Source organism: Brassica oleracea, chromosome C8 (assembly GCF_000695525.1).
Source record: "Brassica oleracea var. oleracea cultivar TO1000 chromosome C8, BOL, whole genome shotgun sequence".
In the NCBI taxonomy this organism is placed as follows: Eukaryota; Viridiplantae; Streptophyta; class Magnoliopsida; order Brassicales; family Brassicaceae; genus Brassica; species Brassica oleracea.
Window position 1 is genome coordinate 18,772,803 of NC_027755.1, and position 21,481 is coordinate 18,794,283.

General features: G+C 34.2%; 3 protein-coding genes and 2 pseudogenes across 7 annotated transcripts; 3 read left to right on the forward strand and 2 right to left on the reverse strand.

Moving 5' to 3' along the window:
- Nucleotides 1–3,809, forward strand: part of LOC106310925 — a 9,524-nt pseudogene extending 5,715 nt beyond the window's left edge.
- A 3,817-nt stretch (nucleotides 3,810–7,626) lies between these two features.
- LOC106308332 (putative FBD-associated F-box protein At1g05080) lies at nucleotides 7,627–9,519 on the forward strand. The gene is made up of 4 exons (XM_013745497.1): nucleotides 7,627–7,951; nucleotides 8,183–8,915; nucleotides 9,000–9,134; nucleotides 9,223–9,519. Exons 1-4 carry the CDS (start codon nucleotides 7,740–7,742, stop codon nucleotides 9,505–9,507), a joined length of 1,365 nt encoding a protein of 454 aa, XP_013600951.1. The 5' UTR covers nucleotides 7,627–7,739; the 3' UTR covers nucleotides 9,508–9,519.
- A 55-nt stretch (nucleotides 9,520–9,574) lies between these two features.
- On the reverse strand, nucleotides 9,575–11,493 carry LOC106308330 (putative 12-oxophytodienoate reductase-like protein 1). Of its 5 annotated transcripts, none has more exons than XM_013745492.1 (4): nucleotides 11,315–11,493; nucleotides 11,094–11,234; nucleotides 10,876–11,006; nucleotides 9,575–10,430 (listed from the first exon to the last, which is right to left on the reverse strand). In XM_013745492.1, exons 1-4 carry the CDS (start codon nucleotides 11,389–11,391, stop codon nucleotides 9,715–9,717), a joined length of 1,065 nt encoding a protein of 354 aa, XP_013600946.1. In that variant the 5' UTR covers nucleotides 11,392–11,493; the 3' UTR covers nucleotides 9,575–9,714. The 5 variants fall into 5 exon arrangements, with proteins under 5 accessions (XP_013600946.1, XP_013600945.1, XP_013600947.1 ...); XM_013745491.1 differs by having other exon boundaries at nucleotides 9,575–10,469; XM_013745493.1 differs by having other exon boundaries at nucleotides 9,575–10,469; nucleotides 11,094–11,229; nucleotides 11,315–11,472.
- Nucleotides 11,494–18,671: 7,178 nt separating this feature from the next.
- LOC106308846 overlaps nucleotides 18,672–21,481 on the forward strand; it is a 14,675-nt pseudogene continuing 11,865 nt past the window's right edge.
- LOC106310222 lies at nucleotides 19,688–20,575 on the reverse strand. Its single transcript, XM_013747454.1, has 4 exons — nucleotides 20,442–20,575; nucleotides 20,230–20,354; nucleotides 19,902–20,151; nucleotides 19,688–19,834 (listed from the first exon to the last, which is right to left on the reverse strand). The coding sequence occupies exons 1-3, from the start codon at nucleotides 20,553–20,555 to the stop codon at nucleotides 19,920–19,922; spliced, it is 471 nt and encodes a 156-aa protein (XP_013602908.1). The 5' UTR covers nucleotides 20,556–20,575; the 3' UTR covers nucleotides 19,688–19,834; nucleotides 19,902–19,919.

Here is a 21,481-nt window from a genome sequence, read left to right on the forward strand (position 1 = left end):
GTAAATTTTCAAAAAAATTAATTTTTTATTATTCATTTAATTTAACTTTAAATTTTTACTTACAATATTTTTTTTTTGTTTTTAAGGTTGTCCCTAAAAAAAAGGGACGGACGTTGGGTATTGGTTCCGTCAATGATGTTCCGAGAGCGACATCGTCTTATGGTCAGCGACGGGATGATGAAGTCACTGAGCTGCGTAGAGAGTCCGCTCAGCTGCGTAACGAGTTGACCGCGACAAAATCTCGTATGGGTGGAGTCGAGGGTTTCTTGGACGTTATTGCGGCCACAAATCCGGAATGGGAGTCCATGTTGAGGAACATGCGACAACAACATCCCATTCAAGGCGAGTCATCCGACGTACATAACGAGGCGGATGTTACGAGGAGGAGTGATGAATTCTACCGGGCGATGAACGACCCTTAGTTTTTTTTTTGGTTGTTGTATTATATAAATTCAAAACTTATTTATATATAAAATATTTTCATTTTGATTTATTTTTATTTTAAATTTTAATTTATTATTAAATTAAATAATTTTAATTATTTTTTAATTATATTTTTAAATTCTGTAAAAATAATAAAAACGAAGTAAATTCGTAGCTAATGTACGACCTCTTTACGTGGAAACCTTACGAGGAAATGACGAGAAACAATTAACGACTATTTTACGAGGAAACATTTGCGAGGAAATAACGAGGAAAAGTTTACGAGTATTTTACGAGGAAATCGTTTCGTGGTTGTTACGTGTATTTTGCGAGGAAACTCTTTCAAGGTATTTACGTGTAGGTTACGAGGAACTCATTTCGAGGTATTTACGAGGAATTGTAGCGACGTCTTTGCGTGGAATATTGACGTGGTCTTTACGACGAATCGCCCTACTTCGTCTTTACGACGAAATATATTCCTCGCTAAGTTACGACGAATTAGCGAGGAAATATGTGTTACGACGGACGAGTAACGAGCAAACGCGCTTCCTCGCTATTTCGTCGTAAAGCCTCTTTTACGACGAAATAACGAGGAAAACCGCCCTCGTTAAGGTGATGTTTTCTTGTAGTGTTAAATTTATATTAACAGGATTATAAATAATATTTTCATCATTATGGTTTACCATTTTTATAAACTTAAATAATTGATTTACTCAATTCTGTAAAAAAAACATAACCATTGTTGAGTTAATTTTTTTTTTTGGAATTTGTAAAGAAGTATAAATTGTGTTTGAATGTTGTTCGGATCCTAGTATTATTTTATAAGACAATTAGTTTGATTTGTATTATATTACTAATTTATTATAAATTATATAAATGGAAAATCAGATATTTTTATTTGGGTAGAGTAAGTAACTGTTCTATATTTTAAAGTAAAATTAATTTGCGTAACATATTATCACTTACAATAAAACTATTATGGTGAATCCATTATTTTTAATATGTATAAACTTAAAAACTGAAAACAAATTTATATTTAAACCAACACTTTCTAATACATTATCAAATCACACATATTAACAACAGTTATAAAATGTAATTCACATTCGCATAATAAATTCTACTATATATATTATTATATTACATGCCATAAAATTAAAATAAACATAGGGACAATTTATTGTGAAAATTCAAAAAAGAAATAAATTAAACAACTTTTTGGAATCATATTCTTTTACAAACATATATTTTATTTTATATAATATTAGTAATTTATTACAAAAAAAAAATTATATTTATAGAAATTTATTTCAAAATCAGATATTTTTACTATTTACAGTAAATAGCTATTGTATGATTTTTATAAAAATATATATTTGGTGATGAAATATATATAAGTAATTATTATAATTTCTTTTCTCTTAATATTAATAAATTTTTGAATTAATTGATTTAAAAAAACAGATTTTTTTTCCTATTCAAGATAGTACTATATATCTTTTAACATAAATATATTTTAGTTCACAGTTTAATTTTGTTTGACACCTATTAGTTTTTGCTACATGCAAAAGATAATTATCTTAATTTGAAAAAAAAAAAATAATTATCTTAGTGCCAAATGTATCAATTCTATTAATATTTCTTTCTTTTTCATCGCCTATATTTCTTTCTTATTTATGTACGAACTAGTTGGATTTTGTATTCATTGGGAAATGCAAATCATTATATAACCCCTTTATATAGGCTAGATAAGCTAGGTCAAACCTATTATTTTGGTCATAACGATTTTGTTGTGTTGATTGTTACTTCGAATCCTTAATCTTTGGGTTTTCCTCGTGAAGATGTTGGAAGCCAAAATTGAAGAGATAAACTGTGAAGACAGGATCAGTGCTCTGCCCGAAGAGTTGCTTGTGACGATTTTGTTGCTTGTCCCGATTAAAGATGCAATAGCCACCATGATTTTGTCCAAAAGGTGGCGCAATATATGGATGATGTTGCCTAGACTTGATTACAATGAAACCAATGATGTCAACCATGCTCGTGATTGGGGTGGTGATGATAATGATGATGGTGATGATGATCTTGAAAGCAAGAGCATTTGGTGGTTTTTGGACAAGTCACTGAAACTTCACAAAGCACCTGTCTTAGAAATATTGCTTATTAGTCTTGGTCGACGATGTCCTAGTGATGCTAATGTCGGAAATTGGGTTGAAAAGGCTGTTGATCGCGGTGTGGTCGTGGTAAAGTTCAAGCTTCGCTGGTCCGCAGGTCCAACCACATTGCCTAAGAGCCTTTACACCTGCGAAACACTGAAAGAATTGACTCTATCTAACAAGGTTCCTGTGGATTTCCCTTCTTCTTCTTCTTCCCCTTCGTGCCTTCCATCACTTGAAATACTTCAACTTTCCTGTGTGGTATATAAAGACGAGGAATCTTTCGCTAGGTTCTTATCTAGTTGCCCTGTCCTTGGAACATTGATCGTGGAAAGAAAGAAGAGTGACAATCTGACAAACTTTATTGTGAAAGTGCCTACTTTATGGATGTTATGGTATTATAATACAACATGGCTGGTAGATGACACTGATGTAGTGGATAGCGGTAGTTGTTTGGTTATAGATACTCCGGCATTAATAAAGTTTGACGTCACTGATTATTCAAGACCTCTTGGTCGATCGGGAATATGCCTTGTCTTGAGGAGGCATATATTAGTGTCGACTGTTTATCTCTTTTTGACAAGATCATAACAGCTTCTTCGGCGATCTTGTCTCTTGTCTTGACTTTCGAAGATGAAATGGTAGCTCAGTTTATCTATATATATTGATTGCTGGTTGTGATTTACCTTGTTGCATCTACTTATACGTTGTTGTTTGTTTTGTCACAGCTTGTGCGTTGTAGCACCCTAAGATTTTCTCGACTTTTCTGTAGATCCAAGTAGATCAAACTGCGTGGAACCACTCTTACTTTTACTTGGAAATACTCCGAAACTTGAAGAACTGGTAGTTAATAATGTAGGTACCCTCCTTTTCTTCAAGCTTTGGTAAGTAGTTAATAATGTGCGTAACCTTTTTTTTAACATATGGCCATGACCCATTGCTTCACAGGAATTTGCCTCTGAACCCGAGGATATCCCACTTTCATGGAGTCAACCAAGTTCTATTCCTGAATGCTTGTCGTCACATCTAAAAATATTTGAATGAAGATACTATGGACACAGAGAAGAAGAGGAAGAATTCTTGACATACATCCTAGCCAATTCTAAGTGTTTAAAGACTGCGACAATCTCCTTCAAACCCATGTTAGATCCTGAATGAAAGGAAGATTTTATCATCGGAAAATTGAAAGATATTCCTAGGGTTTCAACATCATCTCAACTTTTGGTCAATTGAAAATTTATTTCGAATTATCATATTCTCTGTATATTAATTGAGAATCATTTAAAAAATTTCAACTTTAAATTTGTAATAATTAAACAAAAACATTGCTTAACTGTCATTTAATTATGATGTCAATTTGGCTTACATACCATTATTAGAATCAATTGAATAATTAGTAAGTTTAAAATCCAATTGGTAAGAAAATTTATATAAACCCAAACATAAATGTATATGATAAATTTAATACTTGGAGATCTCATTAACTTAATGTCAAAAAAGATAAAATTTTTTGCGACATATAGTTATGGTCGCCTAAAAAACATACGGTTTGCCCCAAAAGTATGCTTATATAATATTGTCTTTTATGATTCTCAGCAACCTTTTTCATTTTCGATTTAATAAAGTGCAAACAATTTTATTGTAATCATTTGTTATCGTTCTCAAAACGAACGCATTCCCACATATGATTCTTCCCACTGATTTTTTTATAATGAGTTATTTTTACAATGAGTACGGTTCTTCAATGAAGGTTTTTCACCATTATGTATGCCAAGTTGTCTCAAATAATTTCAGAGTAATGTTTTGCTCAAAACTCAACAAATACCAACAGATGTTATAGGTTCATTAACAGTCAAAATTATCTTCACGATATCAGAGACGATATGATGTGTTATAGGTTCTAGATTTCAGAGACAATGTGGTATAAGTTCTTTAGCGGTCATTTTTTTCTTTAAGCAAATCATAGAACGACTTAGAAGTGAGGTGTTTTATTCAATAGTAACTTTTCTAATTTGTGTAAAAACCTTTAATTGATAGGTGGAAGTCGTTGGAATCGATTCCCACCCACAACATACTGATTCCATACCTGAAACTCGGTGATCAAATTATTTGTTAAAATTAAGAAATCTAACTATTAATAATCCTTAACAAATTCTATTATATTTTTACATTAAATATCACTAAAATAAACATAAACATAAACATATACATAGACAACTTATGGTGCAAAATCTAAAGAGAAATAAATTATATTTTTTTTTGGAAATATCTTTCCATTAAAATATAATTTTAATCTATAATATTTTTGACTATCAAAAAGTTATAATGGTTCAATTAAATTAACCTCATTAATAATACACGTTCAAAAATATGAATAATAGGCTATGAAGAATTATGTTTTAATAGCCTAAAAAATAATAATATTTATATATTAAAACAAACATATTATAGAAATATACATTTTTAAATTTGAACATCTCTTTAAGTTAATATCTTATATAATTATCAGTTTTTATAACAAAGAAATCAGATTTCCTAAACCATATCAGATATACATATAAAATCACCTATACTTAAATATTTAAAACATTTCCATTTCACTAAAATAATAATAATACCTATATATCAAGAAATCAGATTTTATAAATATATATTAATTCGAATATGTATTTATTTATCATTGATTTTTATTATTTATGTTAGAAAGAAATCAGATTTCTTAAACTATATCAATTTACTTGTAACAATGAATATCTTGTAATCTTAAATGTAAACTGCAGTTAATAATTCTTTTTATAATGAATTTTATATAAAATATGGATATAAAATAAAAAAATATAGTATATATTTATCACAAATTTTGTAAACTACCAAACTACGTTTAATAGATTATTCTACACAAATTTATATCAGCAAGATTATAAATAATTTTATCATCATTTAATTTAAGTAAAAATACAAACTTTAGTGTAATCTCTAACTATAAATATTATTTTTATTTATTTCAGTTGTAAAACAAAATTTTGAATGTTCTTAAAATACTATATTCATTCCAATTTTAAGAAAATAATAACAACTTTTAGCAAGTCTTTCAAAACAAATTATCTCATACATCTAAAATAAATCCAAAAAATGCAAATTAAATATTTTATTCATATAACTAATATATAAATGTCGATAAAAAACATCGGAACTAATATTTATATATATCAAAACACACAAATTTTTAAAATATAAAATTTTAAATTCAGATATATATTTATATAAATATCTTATATAATTATAAACTTTATAACAAAGATATCAGAATTCCTAAACCATATATATATATATATATATATATATATATTAAAATATTTTAAATTTCTCCATTTCAATAAAATAATAATTTATATATCAGGAAATCAGATTTTTTAAACTATATCAATTATACATGTAACAATAAATATCTTATAATCTATAATGAAAATGCAATTAATTATTATTTGTGTGCTATGTATTTTAATATAAGAATATGGATATAAAATAAAAAATTACAATATTATATTTTATCACAGATTTGTAAACTCTGTCAATTTAAGTTTACAGAATATTCTACGTAAATTTGTATTTATAAAGTTTATAAAAAAAAAATTTACAAAGTTTATAAAAAATCATTTCATCATTTAAGTTACTTAATATATAAATTTTGATGTAATTTACTATAATATTTTTTTTTCAATGGCAAACAATTATATGATTTTTAAGTTTCTTAAAACACGAGATTTATTTCAACTAAAAAAATCATGAGAACATTTCATTGATTCCTTCGAAAAAAATATTTCATACGTCTAAAATAAGTAAAAAAAATGCAAGATAAAATATTTGATTAATATAATTACTATATAATTGTCGGTAAAATATCTTTGGAACTATTAATATAAAATGAACTGTGAATTTATACTCAACATAATTAAAATTAAAAATTAAAAAATTAAAATATAAAGATGGCTTACCATTTTTATAAACTTAAATAATTGATTGACTCAATTTTGTAAAAACACATAACCCTGGTTGAATTAATTTTTTGTGAACTTGAAAAAAAAGTATAAATTGTGTTTGAACGCTGTTTGTATCCTAGTATTCTTTTATAAGACAATTAGTTTGATTTGTATTATATTAGTAATTTATTATAAATTATATAAATGGTAAAATCAGATATTTTTTTTAGAGTAAGTAACTCTTCTACATTTTAAAGTAAAATTAATTTGCATAACATATTATCACTTACAATAAAAAAATATTATGATGAATCCATTATTTTTAATATGTATAAACTTAAAAACTGAAAAAGAAATTATATTTAAACCTACACTGTCTAATACATAATCACAATCACAATCACACATATTAACATACTGTTATAAAATGTAATTCACATTAGCATAATAAATTGTACTATATATATTATTACATTAAATGCCATTAATATAAAAATAAACATATGGACAATTTATTGTGAATAATCAAAATCTAAATAAATTATACAACTTTTTGGAAGTATATTTTTTTACAATACATATATTTTATTTTATATAATATAGTAATTTATTGTATAATTATATTTATAGAAATTTATTTCAAAATCAGATATTTTTACTTTTACAGTAAATAGCTATTGTATGATTTTTAGAAAAATATATATTTGGTGATGAGATATATATTAATAGTTATTATAATTTCTTTTCTCTTAAGATTAGTAATTTTTTGATTTTTTTTGAATAAGAAGATTCTTTTCCAATTCAGAAAGCACTATATATCTTTTAACATAAATATATTTTAGTTCAGAGTTTAATTTTATTTGATACCTAATAGTTTTTGCTACATGCAAAAGATAATTATCTTAATTTGAACAAAAAATAATAATTATCTTAGTGCCAAATGTATCAATTTTATTAATTATAACTAAATAAACTTGATGAGATTGATATTTCTTTCTTTTTCATCGCCTATATTCCTTTCTTATTTATGTAGGAACTAGTTGGATTTTGTATTCATTGGGAAATGCAAATCGTTATATAAACCATTTAATAGGCTAGGTAAAATCTAATTATTTTGGTCATAACAATTTAGTTGTGTTGCTTGTTACGTCGAATCCTTGTTCCTTGTGGTTTCCTCGTGAAGATGTTAGAATCCAAAATTGAAGAGATAGATTGTGAAGACAGGATCAGTGCTTTGCCCGAAGAGTTGCTTGTGACAATTTTGTTGCTTGTCCCGATTAAAGATGCAGTAGCCACCATGATTTTGTCCAAAAGATGGCGCTGTATATGGATGATGTTGCCTAGACTTGATTACAATGAAATCAATGATATCAAAGATGATCATGATTGTGGTGGTGGTGATGATGATGATGATGATGATGATGATGATGATGATGATGGTGATGGTGATGGTGATGGTGATGGTGATGGTGATGGTGATGGTGATGGTGATGGTGATGGTGATGGTGATGGTGATGGTGATGGTGATGGTGATGGTGATGGTGATGGTGATGGTGATGGTGATGGTGATGGTGATGGTGATGATGATGATGATGATGATGCTGATGCTGATGGTGATGATGATGATGATGATGATGATGATGATGATGATGATGAGAGAAAGAAGAGCATTTGGTGGTTTTTGGACAAGTCACTGAAACTTCACAAAGCACCTGTCTTAGAAAAATTGCTTATTAGTCTTGGTCGACGATGTCCTAGTAATGCTAATGTCGGAAATTGGGTTGAAAAGGCTGTTGATCGCGGCGTCGTCGTGGTAAAATTCAAGCTTCGGTGGTCAGCAGGTCCAACCACATTGCCTAGGAGCCTTTACACCTGCGAAACACTCAAAGAACTGACTCTATCTAACAAGGTTCTTGTTGATTTCCCTTCTTCCCCTTCCTGCCTCCCGTCACTCGAACTACTTCAACTTTTCTGTGTGGCATATAAAGACGAGGCTTCTCTCGCTAGGTTCTTATCTAGTTGCCCTGTCCTTGGAATATTGATAGTGAAAAGAAAGAAGAGTGACAATCTGACGAACTTTATTGTGAAAGTGTCTTCTTTATGGATGTTATTGTATCATAATACAGCTTGTCTGCAAGATGACACTGACGTAGTGGATAGTGATAGTTGTTTGGTTATAGATACTCCGGCATTAATAAAGTTTAAGGTCGATGATGATTCAAGAGACTCTTGGTCGATTGGGAATATGCCTTCTCTCGAGGAGGCATATATTAGTGTCAATTCTTTATCTAATTTTGACAAGTTCATAACAGCTTCTTCGTCGATCTTGTCTCTTGACTTGACTTTTACCGATGAAATGGTAGCTCTCTCTTTATCTATGTGTTGACTGTTTGTTGTGATTACTTTGTTGCATCTACCCAAGTTGTTGTTTCTTTTGTTGCAGCTTGTGCGTTGTAGCACCCTAAGATTTTCTCAACTTATAAAGTTATCTGTAGATCCAAGTAGATCCGACTGGGTGGAACCACTCTTACTTCTACTAGCAAATACTCCAAAACTTGAAGAACTTTTGGTAAATTATGTACGTACTCTCCTTTTCTTCAAGCTTTGATGGACGTTATAATACTAGTAAATTTTTATAATATATAGTCACCGTTGCTTCTCATTAGGAATTTATCTATGACCTCGAGGATATCCCACTTTCATGGAATCAACCAAGTTCTATTCCTGGATGCTTGTCGTCACATCTAAAAATATTTGAATGGAGATACTATGGACACAGAGAAGAAGAGGAAGAATTCTTGACATACATCCTAGCCAATTCTAAGTGTTTAAAGACTGCGACAATCTCCCTCAAACCCATGTTAGATCCTGAACTAGAGCAAGATGCTATCATCGGAAAGTTGAAAGATACTCCTAGGGTTTCAACATCATCTCAACTTTTGGTCAATTGAAAATTTATTTCGAGTTATCATATTTTTAGCCATATAATGAAGCTCAGTTAATGTGCACGCTTATCAATAAAATGAACCAGAACTTCTAAATATAATGTGAACAATTTGCTATTGCTATAATGTAAACAAATTGTATGCTTTTAACAACTTGTAAGATTATTACAGCAACTGAAAAAATGGAAAAGTAAAAAAAAAAAGGACAAAACCTTAAGGTTCTGTCTCAAGAAAAGGGTAATCAGTATAACCCACGACAGGATCAGAAGAAGTATAGAAACTTGTTCTGTCGTATTTATTCAGCGGCGCGTCGAGTTGAAATCTTCTTGGCAAATCTGGATTCGCCAAGAACAGTCTCCCATACGCCACCAGATCAGTTCTTTCCTCCGCCACCGCCTTGTTTCCGTCTTCCCTTGTATAACCTCCGGCGACGATGAACGTTCCTTCGAACACCTTCCTCATCGGCGTAAGCGACTCCGTGCATTCGAAAACCTCACTAGCTGTTTTCATTCTCGGCTCAACCATGTGGCAGTATAGCGTCTCAAATCTATTCAGAGACTTCGCCATGTAAACGCCTAGCTTTTGAGGCTCTGTATCTCCCGACTCCATGTAGTTAGCGAAGGGAGAGAGTCTGACTCCTACGCGGTCAGATCCGATCTCGCTCGTCACAGCTTCGACTACTTCCAGTGCGAACCTGCATCGGTTCTCGAGAGATCCGCCGTAACAATCAGTTCGGTCGTTGACGGTGTCCTTCATAAACTGGTCGATCAAGTACCCGTGTGCCCCATGGATCTCCACTCCATCAAAACCAGCTTCTATAGCGTTTCTTGCAGCGAGACGAAAATCATTTAAAACGTTCGGGATCTCGTCGATTCTTAGCCGTCTCGGAGGTGTAAACTCGTTGGATGAATCCTCGGCGAGAGGCTTGTCTGTAGAAGAGATTGGAGCATCACCATTTGGCTGAGAATCTAGTGCAAATATCAGTTTCTTAGCACACACTTAACAAGATTTCACAATTTAAAACCCTAAAAGAAACCTAACAGAGTTTGTTTTTCTTTCTTGCTTCACCATTTAGCTGAGAATCTAGTATAAATCAGTTTCTTAGCACACACGTAACAAGATTTCACAAGTTTAAACCCTAAAAGATACCTGACAGAGTTTTTTTTTCTTTCTTGTATCATTTCCTTAGAACACACGTAAGGCTTTCAATTTTTCTAGTAAAAATTAAGAAGGCTTGTTTCATTTTTTGCTTCACCATGTGGCTAAGAATCTAGTGCAAATATCAATTTCTTAGCACACACGTAACAAGAACTAACACTTTCAAACCCTAAAAGAAACCTAACAGAGTTTGTTTAGTTTCTTTAATATAAACACCTCGATGAGAAACGCGACCGGCGTGCCAGAGCTGACAGAAGAAGACGGCGCCGTCAGAGTGAACGGCGTCAACAATAGGCTTCCATGCTTCGATTTGGTTTTTCGTCCATATCCCTGGCATGTCATGATACCTGTCACAAAAAAGTGAACCACAACTCATAACAGAGCAAAAAAAATAGTCAACTTTATGGTTAAATAGTTTCAAGAAAGGACTTTACGCCATGGCGGTTTCTGAAACTCCGGTGGCTTCGCTGATGAGAAGACCTCCCGGTGTTGCTCTCTGTGAGTAATACAAGGCGGCGTGAGGTTGTGGAATGCTGCCGTATGATCTCATTCTCGCCATCGGCGCCATAACTATTCTGGAATAGAGATAGATTTCATTCAGAGACAAGAGGAAGTTAATGTGATTAACGCTGATTCAGTATGAGATTAAGAGAACCTGTGAGAAAGATTGAAGTTTCTCATTGAGAATGGTGTGAGAAGGGGAATGGTCTGATTGGTTGCAGAGTTCTCCATCTTTCAAGAACTCTAGAGAACCTGTGAGAAAGATTGAACTTTATTACCGTGAAAACAAGAAGTTTAAAGAAATACGGAGACGTTGCGTGTTAAAGTCATAGACTCATAGTAATCGTCTCTCTCATGTTGTCAAGATCGCATCTAAAGAAGATTAGGTTGGTAATAATGATGTGATGGGAGGTGGGTCCAAAATATGACAAGAAAAATACAATTGGGCTTCTACACCTATCACTAAAGTACCAAAAAGTAAAACAGAGCTAATAACGTTACACCCAGTCCAGCGTTAAAAAAACGTTACACCCCTAAAATAAATGCATAGTTGCTCTCAATTAATCTAAAAAAAGATTCGAGTTGCTAGATTTGTTCCGATACTTTACTTTTATCTGGTTTTCTTCTCCTGCAAAGGATATTGTCATGTGGAGTTCAGTCACATATATTTATGCCTTGCACGGTATATGAGAGGAAGCTGTAAAGGTTTCCCATGAGATGCTTTCGTCTGGTAGTAGTATTAAGCCTAATGAAGTCACCTTCTTTGCAACTCTCATGGTCTAGAAAGGGCTTTAGATATTTGAACCTATGGTTGATATGCTTGGTCGTGCAAGACGGTTAGATGAGGCAATGAGACTGATGGAAAGCATGACAGTGGAACCGGATCCTGCAGTTTGGTGTCTCTGTTGGGAGCGTGTAGGACTCACTCTCAGCTGGATTTGGCAGAATTTGCTGGAAAGAAAGTCCAAGAAATTCAACCGCAGATTTTTTTGACTTAAATCTTGTTCTCCAACATTATGCATCTCAAGGTAGGTGGGGGTGATGTAGAACTGAGAAAAGTTATGATATACAATTTTTGATAGTCTCAATCTTTTAAAGTAAGATATACAATTTTTTTGATATATAATGTAATTTTGTAAAGAAGTAAAATTTAATTTACTAAATTATACTTAATATCTTTTTATATATTTAATATCTTGCTATATATATATATATATCATATACCATATTAAATTATTTTTTTGACCGCTCATGGTTGACTCTATATTTTTAATGTTCTAAAAATCGCTAGGCGCTTTATAGAGGATTAGCGACTAGGCGGATTATTCGGGGTCTAGGCGAGGCCTAGGCGTTAGCAAATTATTGATTTATTTTTATTTATATTATACATTTATATGTCATTTTAGTTTTTAAGTTCAATTATAAATTATTATGAAGAATTATAAAAATTAAATATACAAAACAGAAGAAATTAGACAAATTTATAGATTTATAATAATATTATTGCTTAATTTCACATATTTAGACAAATTTACATCGATTTAAACTGATTTTAATCGATTTAGAACAGTTTAAACCAATTTGAATCGTATAAATCGGCATAAATCGGATTTTAAAAAAAATGTTTCGGATAGGACCGAGTTGCCGCCTAGGCGGGGGCCTAAGCGCCGCCTAGACTGATTTTTAGAACCTTATTATTTGTTTTAACAAATTTTACAGGCTTTGGTATCAGATTGAGTCAATCTTACTTAAATAAACATCCACGTTAGTCCAAATGAAACTGGTTTTAATTTTGTTTTGACTTTGGAGGATATAATATATTAGATTTTTAGGCAGAGAGAGCATTTAGCTCTGAGCATCTGTCTACTGTATTAGTAATTCTCACCGATTAAAATAAACAGAAATTGGTGTCAATACACCTAAACCAACCTCTATTTTGCAATATACCCATAATCTTTGATGCCAAATCCCCTTCCCATTTTTCCATCGGTCTAAGCATTAATTCAATCTCTAATAACCACCTACTTTCTATTCATTGATTCGTTCCTCTGTTATCCAAAATTGATTTTATTTCTTCTCCTAAAACCAAAACTTTGGTCAAAGATAGAGCTTTGATTTCTTAATCGTAAGATGGAAGAAATCAACCTCCCTTCGAAAGTGTTTGCGGCTGGCGAGGAACCGACTACTGGTGAACGAGTCAGCCATCATGACAATGCTCTTGATTGAAGCTCACGCCTCAGGTGGTGTTGATCAATGTAAGGCATCACTCTTGCGTTCTCGCAGAAGCTGCAAAACAGTTGGCCGTTAATTTCTACGACACCTTTTCAAAAAAGTCTTAGATTAATGTAATTATTTTCACCCAACTCTTTTATTTTCTGATTTTACTTGTTACTGAGACATTATCAGAAAATAAACTAACAATATTATCAACTAACAATATTGGACCCATGCGTGATGATCTTGCGAGACTTAAATGATAAACAATCCACTCATCAGCTAATATTTTAATTACCAGCTACCATATGTAGGTTACATGTATCGTGCCTACACTAAAACCATGGTGTCCATATTTTAGACATGTGGGCATATTGATGTACATAACTGATAAACGATTAACTTATCAGCTAAGAGCAGGTTTTATTGCAGTGACTTAAGTTAATTGCTTAAGGCTAATTGTAATTAAAATAAATGATAAATGGAAAAAAAAAGAGAAAAGGTGTTGCTTAATTTGGCACGGGAAGCGTCATTTCTTCTTTGCCAGGTGTCGCACCGGTAATGGCTGGAGAAGAGGTGACCCTCGCTTCCTTCGCATTTTTTTTTTCCTTCCTTTCTCTCTCTCTCTCTCTTTTTCTCTCCTCGCTGCGGCGAAAGGTGAAATCTGATGCGATCGGTGGGTCTGTTCGACGCCACGGCTGCGTCTTTGTGGGTGGTTGTCGTCCACGACGGCTAACGACGTCCTCTCTATTTGTTGCTCTCCTCCACCAAGGAAAACGGCGACATCTCTCTCCGTTTCTTTCCTCTCCTCGGCGAAAGGGGAGATCTCTCCCGATCGGTGGTTCTGTTGGACGATCAGGCGACGTCTCCGTCGGTGGCTGTCGTCGAGGAAGGGCCACGACGATCTCCCTATCTGTCTCTTTCCTCTCCTCGGTGGAATCGTGGCGAGCTCTATCTAAGGCGAATCGAAGGTAAAAATTTGTTAATATGATGCATGTATTTGATTTTGATTATGCATGTATTTGATTTAGATTTTCTCGAACAGATCGAGAATTTTAATATGAAGAACATGATAAATTTTGATTTGATTTTTTTCTGCCATGTTCTTGTGAGATGGAATGATCAAGAGCCAGACGATTCTTCATTCAAAAGACATAAGATCAAGGGCCACATGTTAAAGGTAAACCTTTGTCTTTGGCCGGTTCAATTTGATACTACCTTTTCTATCTGGTCTGGGGAATTGGATGAAGCATTGTTAATTACATTTGGTGGTTTGTGGTTTGTTATTGTTGATTTTTATTCTCTGGCGAGCTCGTGTACATTTGGTGGTTTGTGGTCTTATATATAAATCTTTGTTTTGGTTGTGATTTGTTCCTTTCCTCTCTGTCTTTAGGTTGTTTGATCAAGATGCAATGGCAAGGTTCGTGAGACAAAAGCCCTACGCTTGTTGATAGAGAGGTAAAACCCTCTCTTTTCTCTGGTTAATATGATAAAGCATTGTGTGGTAGTGTAAATGTAAATGTTGATGGTTAGGTTAGGTAAACACTGTAATAAATGCGATGGTTAGGTTATGGTTGTGTTAAGATAATAAATTGTAGTTATCGTTTGATACATATCGATGGTCTTGTGTGTTAATTGCGTTAGATATATGTCCTCTCGAACTGGTTATGATCAATGCTTCTCTTCCTGCATTTAAACTCTGTCCTTGGCCTCTCTCTTGAGTCTCATCTTCGCATCTCTCTTGAGTCTCATCTTCGCATCTCTCTTGAGTCTCATCTTCGCATCTCTCTTGAGTCTCATCTTCGCATCTCTCTTGAGTCTCATCTTCGCATCTCTCTTGAGTCTCATCTTCGCATCTCTCTTGAGTCTCATCTTCGCATCTCTCTTGAGTCTCATCTTCGCATCTCTCTTGAGTCTCATCTTCGCATCTCTCTTGAGTCTCATCTTCGCATCTCTCTTGAGTCTCATCTTCGCATCTCTCTTGAGTCTCATCTTCGCATCTCTCTTGAGTCTCATCTTCGCATCTCTCTTGAGTCTCATCTTCGCATCTCTCTTGAGTCTCATCTTCGCATCTCTCTTGAGTCTTATCTCTTCTTTCTCATCTTGGAGTATGGATTCCTATCCATATAGGCAGAATCCAAAGTTTGTTGACTTACTCAATAGTCAACAAGACATTGGATTTGGATCCTATGAAGATAGTGTAGAGCTATCTTCAACCCAAGTTCCTTTTCTTGCCACTCAAGGTACCGCTGATTCAGCCTTCGACGGCGACACTCCTGCTGACAGTCGGGAACGAAGAACATGGACACCGGGTAGGACGGTGGTGATTCTTCAACATCTCAAGCAGATTCTAAGAAGCGTCCACCGGGTGTTAAAGCCTCAAAGGCTAGTGGTAAGAAGACGGTTGATCAAGAGAAGCAAGTGAAGGAGTTTGAGAGGATTTGGACAATCAAGCAGAAGGAAATGGAAGCTAAGGAACACTTGTCTAAGATGAGCCTGCTTGATAGTCTTATTGGAAAAAAAGAACCTTTGCCTGAGTATGAAGAATCCCTTAAGAAAAAGCTAATCAATGACTTGTTCTGATTCTAGTTGTCCATCAGTTTGTTGTTCTGTTTATTGTTGTCTTTCTGTTTCTCGTTTCACCGGATGTTGTTGTTGTGTTAAATCAAGTTCTTGTAATGCTACAATGTTCATGTTTAATTTAATCAAGTTCTTGTAATCTTGTAATGCTTTTGTTCTATGTTTTATTGGTTCTGTTGATATTGTTGTTGCTGTTGTTCCTGTTGTCACTTGTTCTATGACGCTGATGTTCCTGTTTTATTGTTTTGTAGTCTAGTATCACGGGAGTGGAGACTTGGACAAGAACATGAGAGAGTGGAGAGGTAGACAAGACCACGCGAGAGTGGAGCATTGTATCACGGGTCTTTGTATTGTCTTGTTCCTGTTTTGTATTTGGTCACAGGACTTGTACTCTTGCATTGTTTTGGTCACGAGTCTTTGTAACGAGACTTCTATCATTTGGTCACGAGAATGCATTGATATGTATTTGGTCACGGATCTTTGTAAGACTTATAAAATGTTATGTTTCACTTTCTCATTCTCACCATTATTGCAAGTTATAAACAATACATTCTCTTGCTTAATTCTCTCAATTCTCTTCATCAAAACAATCCATTCTCACTCTCCTTGTCATCAAAACAATCCATTCTCACTCTCGTTGATTAAACAATCCATTCTCATTCTCGTTGATTAAAAAATCCATTCTCACTCTCGTTGATTAAACAATCCATTCTCATTCCATTTGTTTCTCAAGTTATAAACAATCAATTCGAGGACTCAATGGATGAAGCGTTTGATCAATATTTTGATCATCAATTCGATCAAGCATTGGAGAATTTGTGCAATACTTTTGGTGATCAAACAGAAGAAAAGAAGACAAGAAAAAAAGGGTTTTTATCGAAAGAAACCGTGAAGAAGGTCATCTCCGATTATGAAATGATTATTTTAGTGACGCTCCAACGTATCCAGAAAATCTATTCCGACGATGATTTCGTATGAACAAACCATTGTTTATGCATATCTCTCAAATGAAGTTCAATTCTTTCGTCAGAAGAAGGACGGTCTCGGAAGGCTTGGTCTCTCTACACTTCAGAAGTGTATGGCAGCTATTCGTGTGTTGGCATATGGTTATGCGCTTGATGCGGTCGACGAATACCTAAGGCTCGGTGCAAACACTACTCGGTTATGTGTGGAAAATTTTGTGGAAGCAATAATAGATTTGTTCGGTGATCAGTACCTAAGAAGACCAACACAAGATGATCTTCAACGTCTACTTCATATTGGAGAGCTTCGTGGGGTTCCCGGGATGATAGGAAGCATCGATTGTATGCATTGGGAGTGGAAGAATTGTCCCACCGCTTGGAAAGGGCAATATTCTCGTGGTTCTGGAAAACCGACTATGGTTTTAGAGGCAGTTGCTTCATATGATCTTTGGATATGACATGCGTTTTTTGGACCTCCAGGTACCTTAAATGATATCAATGTTCTTGATTGCTCACATGTTTTTGATGACATAATAAATAGTCAAGCTCCGCAAGTGAATTTATATGTAAGTATACTAATGCATTATAATTAACCGGTTTCTTCAGTTTATTAGGTAATACCGGTTTATAGATTGAAACATATCCATATACCGCGATTTTTGAAAAATGACCTCTATTCATTTTATCCGGTATTACCAAATCAAAACCACTTTTTCAACTTCGGCTTGATTCAATTTTAGTTAGTTCTGTTTTACTGAACATCGATCCCTAGCTTCAACACAAAACAAAACAAAAAAAAAAGAGAATTTAAACAAAAAAAGAAATTAGAGCTAATAACGTTACACCCCTAAAATAAACGCATAGTTGTTCTCGATTACTAAAAAAGTTCGAGCTACTATATTTTTTCTTATTATATGATCTTCCCGTGTTCATCAAATTTTGTTTCGTAGTATTGCTTTGTTCTGCAATATTACAAAAACTCGGGCAGTATCTTTGACAGGTATCCTTCAAATCATATTCGTGTCTGGTTGAAACCACCCTCGTTGAAACTCTCACAGCATGTAGCTACACTGGGGGATGGTTGTCTGGTTGAGGAAAGGCTTAAGATCTGTTAATCTATGGAATGAGTTTTCGGAGTTGAGCCAATAACCACGCAATATGCTAGAGTGATTGATATGTTTGGGGGTGCAGGACGCTTACATAGCTACTACTTAGTAACGTATTGAGGAGCATTTTTTTTTCGCTTGTCAACTACAGAGAAAGATCCAAGTCTAAATAAACAAACGTTAGTCTCAGCTTCCTCTTTCTCTTCCTTAGATCTATACTTGTTGGATGCGGAAGAGCTTGAATTACCTGCTGCATTTTCATTGTTGTTGGCCTCTGCTTCATTCTTGAAAATGAAATCTTCTTCTTCTCTTTGAAACATTGTACAAAAGTTTTTTTTTGTTGAAAAACGAAAGAAAGAAAGAAAGAAATAAAGTAACGTGTTAACAAGAAACTTATAAAATGTTGAAATATAAGCCACTAGCAATAATAATAAACTACGGTCAACTTAAATTTCAGATGTCCAGTTAGCATCTTTAGTTTATTGACAAGGGCAAGTTTGTATTCTACGAACAAGCCGGAGCCTGCTTGCTTCTTTAGTATTAGTTTCTGTACGTTCTTGAGTTTTATTAACGAGTGCTTGTATTCTTCTTCTTCTTCTTTCCATTTTTGATCTTTTCTTGCTTTTCTTTTTCATTCTATTGAAACACGATGTGGAACGTAGTTTCAAGCGTACTTTCATTCTGCTTTCAACCTGCAAAAAATGGTTTCTTGAAAAGGCCAAGTATATACTCGAACTGGAAGATAATCTTGAGGCTTTGCAAGAGGTTGCGCCACGCCTCAAAGCAGTGAAGGATGACTTGCAGAAAAAAATTGAGATGGAAGAACGTAGAAATTTGCGAGCGCTAGACGAATTCAACGTATGGCTTTCAGAGGTCGAAGCCATCCAACCAAAGGTCACTAAACTTCTTGAAGATAGGACTTCAGAAATAGAAAGATTGTCTATGTGCGGGTACTGCTCCAGTAACTTCTTTTTAACCTATCGTTATGGTAAAGATGTATTAGAAACGAAAGGGTACTAAAAGATGTATTAAAGACGAGCTACACTACAAGATGGTCAGAACTAGGGCTGTTCAATATGGTAAAACCGAACCGTACCGAACCGTAACGAACCGAACCGTACCGAACCGTACCGAACCGAACCGAACCGAAATAGACAATATGGTTTGGTTTTGGTATATACCATATAAACCGAATGAATATAATTTTATAAAAACCGTAGGATTTGGATATGGTTTGGTATATAACCGATTAAACCGAATAAACCGAACAAAACCGATTAAAAGTAGAAACATGTAATTAAATATGTATCTATTTTATAACAATACATGAAAATCTATTTGTTACATAAGTTAAATTTGTGTTAATAACTATTACCATAATTTTATAGTAATAAATATCCTTAATTTGTACAACACTTGAACTGTAATTAAATAACAATTATCAGACATCTTATTTTCTAAGTCTTCTTTTGATCTTTTTGTTTTATTTTAGTCTTCACGAAATTAATATGAAGATTATAAATTTGATGGACAATAATTAATGAAAAAATTTCACAAGTTTTTCTTATCTGTAAATATACAGGGTTTCGTGTTCAATTGAAAAAACATGACTTTAATGAACACTAAATATGGAAGTGGAAAAACTTTTCTTTTGTGTTAATGCTCCCATTCGTCTACAAGCTTTTTAAGAAGAGCAACGCTAGCTTCCAAGATTCTCCTTGTAGAGAACATCCCATCGCTTAAAGCAATCCACGTTTCGTGTCAAAACACTGATGGCGATCGCTGTAGCTTCATTGGCCAGAGCAGGATTTCCTGTGAAACAAGCAAAGGGTGGTAAATTCAAAAGAAAGAGAGAGGGGGTTTCGTTGGTTACCAATACCTTTTTGGCCAGCTAATTTCAAGGAAAAAGTGAATATCTGTTTAGTGCGTCTGCACTTGTATCTGGTGCAAGGGCCACTTCCTTCAACAAGGGATAAATTGCCTGAAACCTCTCTGTTGCCTCCTCTACTCTAGCAGGGAATGTAAGCCGCACCAACATCTCAAACGAACAAGGTGGAATCAGCCACTCTCCATGCCTAACAGCTCCGTTTAGGAGTACAGCCCGAGCCTCTGGATTCGAGGACAAAATCCTGATTAAAAGAAAAAAACAACAAAGGTTTTAGACATACAAGAGCAGAGGAGGGAGAAAAACTTAAAAATGGACTCACATCTCAACAAATTGCAGGATGAGATGAGTTGACTGAGAGCTGCTGTAGTCCTTGTTATTGGCGACTAGTGGCAGCAAGTTACGCACCCACGAATACAAGCCAGCACATAAATCACCTTGGGAGGCCTGTCACCATTTAATTAAAAAATATTGAGAAACTTGAACAAAACACAACAAATTTGGATAAATTTTTTTTTTTTTATCAGAATTAACCTGAGCCATCATCCAAATTATAACCGGAAGCTTGTCCTGGCCTTGATAGGTAGGACTCTCCCTCAGCTCCGGCAAAACAAGAGTCAAGGCATCAGGTCGAGTACGCAACACCATGGCTAACACAACAAATGCTGCCACCTACAAGAAAAAAAAAAAAAAAAAAAAACGTTGGAGAAAGTACAAAGTATTTTGCGTTCAAAACCTTCTGGTGATGTGGTGGCTAGGATGGGTCCTCCGCCTGGTATAGAGGAGAGAACCACTCAACGCACAGTCGGTTTAGAGAAGATGCTTGAAGCTACATGGAGCCGTCTCATGAAGAAAGAAGTTGAAATCTTGGGTCTTTATGGTATGGGAGGAATAGGGAAAACCACACTTCTCAAACAAATCAATCAGAAGTTACTTGAGAAAAAAGATGAGTTTGGGGTCGTGATATTTGTAGTGGTGTCTCAAAATCTACAGGCTGGAAAGATCCAAAATGAGATTGGTGAAAGGCTAGGCCTCTGTGACATGGCGTGGGAGAAAAAAACTCAAAACGAGAAAGCTACTTGTATAAAAGCTGTTCTTACAAGGAAAAGATTTGTTATGTTATTGGATGACATATGAAGGAAAGTGGATTTAGAAGAAGAGATTGGGATTCCATTACTGTTTGATCGGAAAACGGTAATAAAGAAAATATGGGTTTTAACAAAGACTTCTTATTTATAGTCGGAGAAAACGTTCAGTCGGTTACAAGGAATGAGTCGCACAGCGTCGTTCTCTCGGAGGCGAGCAGTAGAGACTTTATCGCTCCTTTTGGTCGTTGTGTCGCATGGAGGGTTCTGGAATATTTCCGCTTGAGGCCGATTAGTCGCGGATAATCAGATCCCGATTGACATGTCTAGATTAGCCGTTGGTTTATTCTGATTTTAAGATGACCGACGTCTGATTTAGACGAGAAGCTGAACCATCGCGAGGGTCCGCTGGACATTTTGGAGAGTTTCGAGGCCCATTTAGGCCCGTTTAGGCTTAATGACGACGCCTCGGATTCCCCCCCCCCTTTT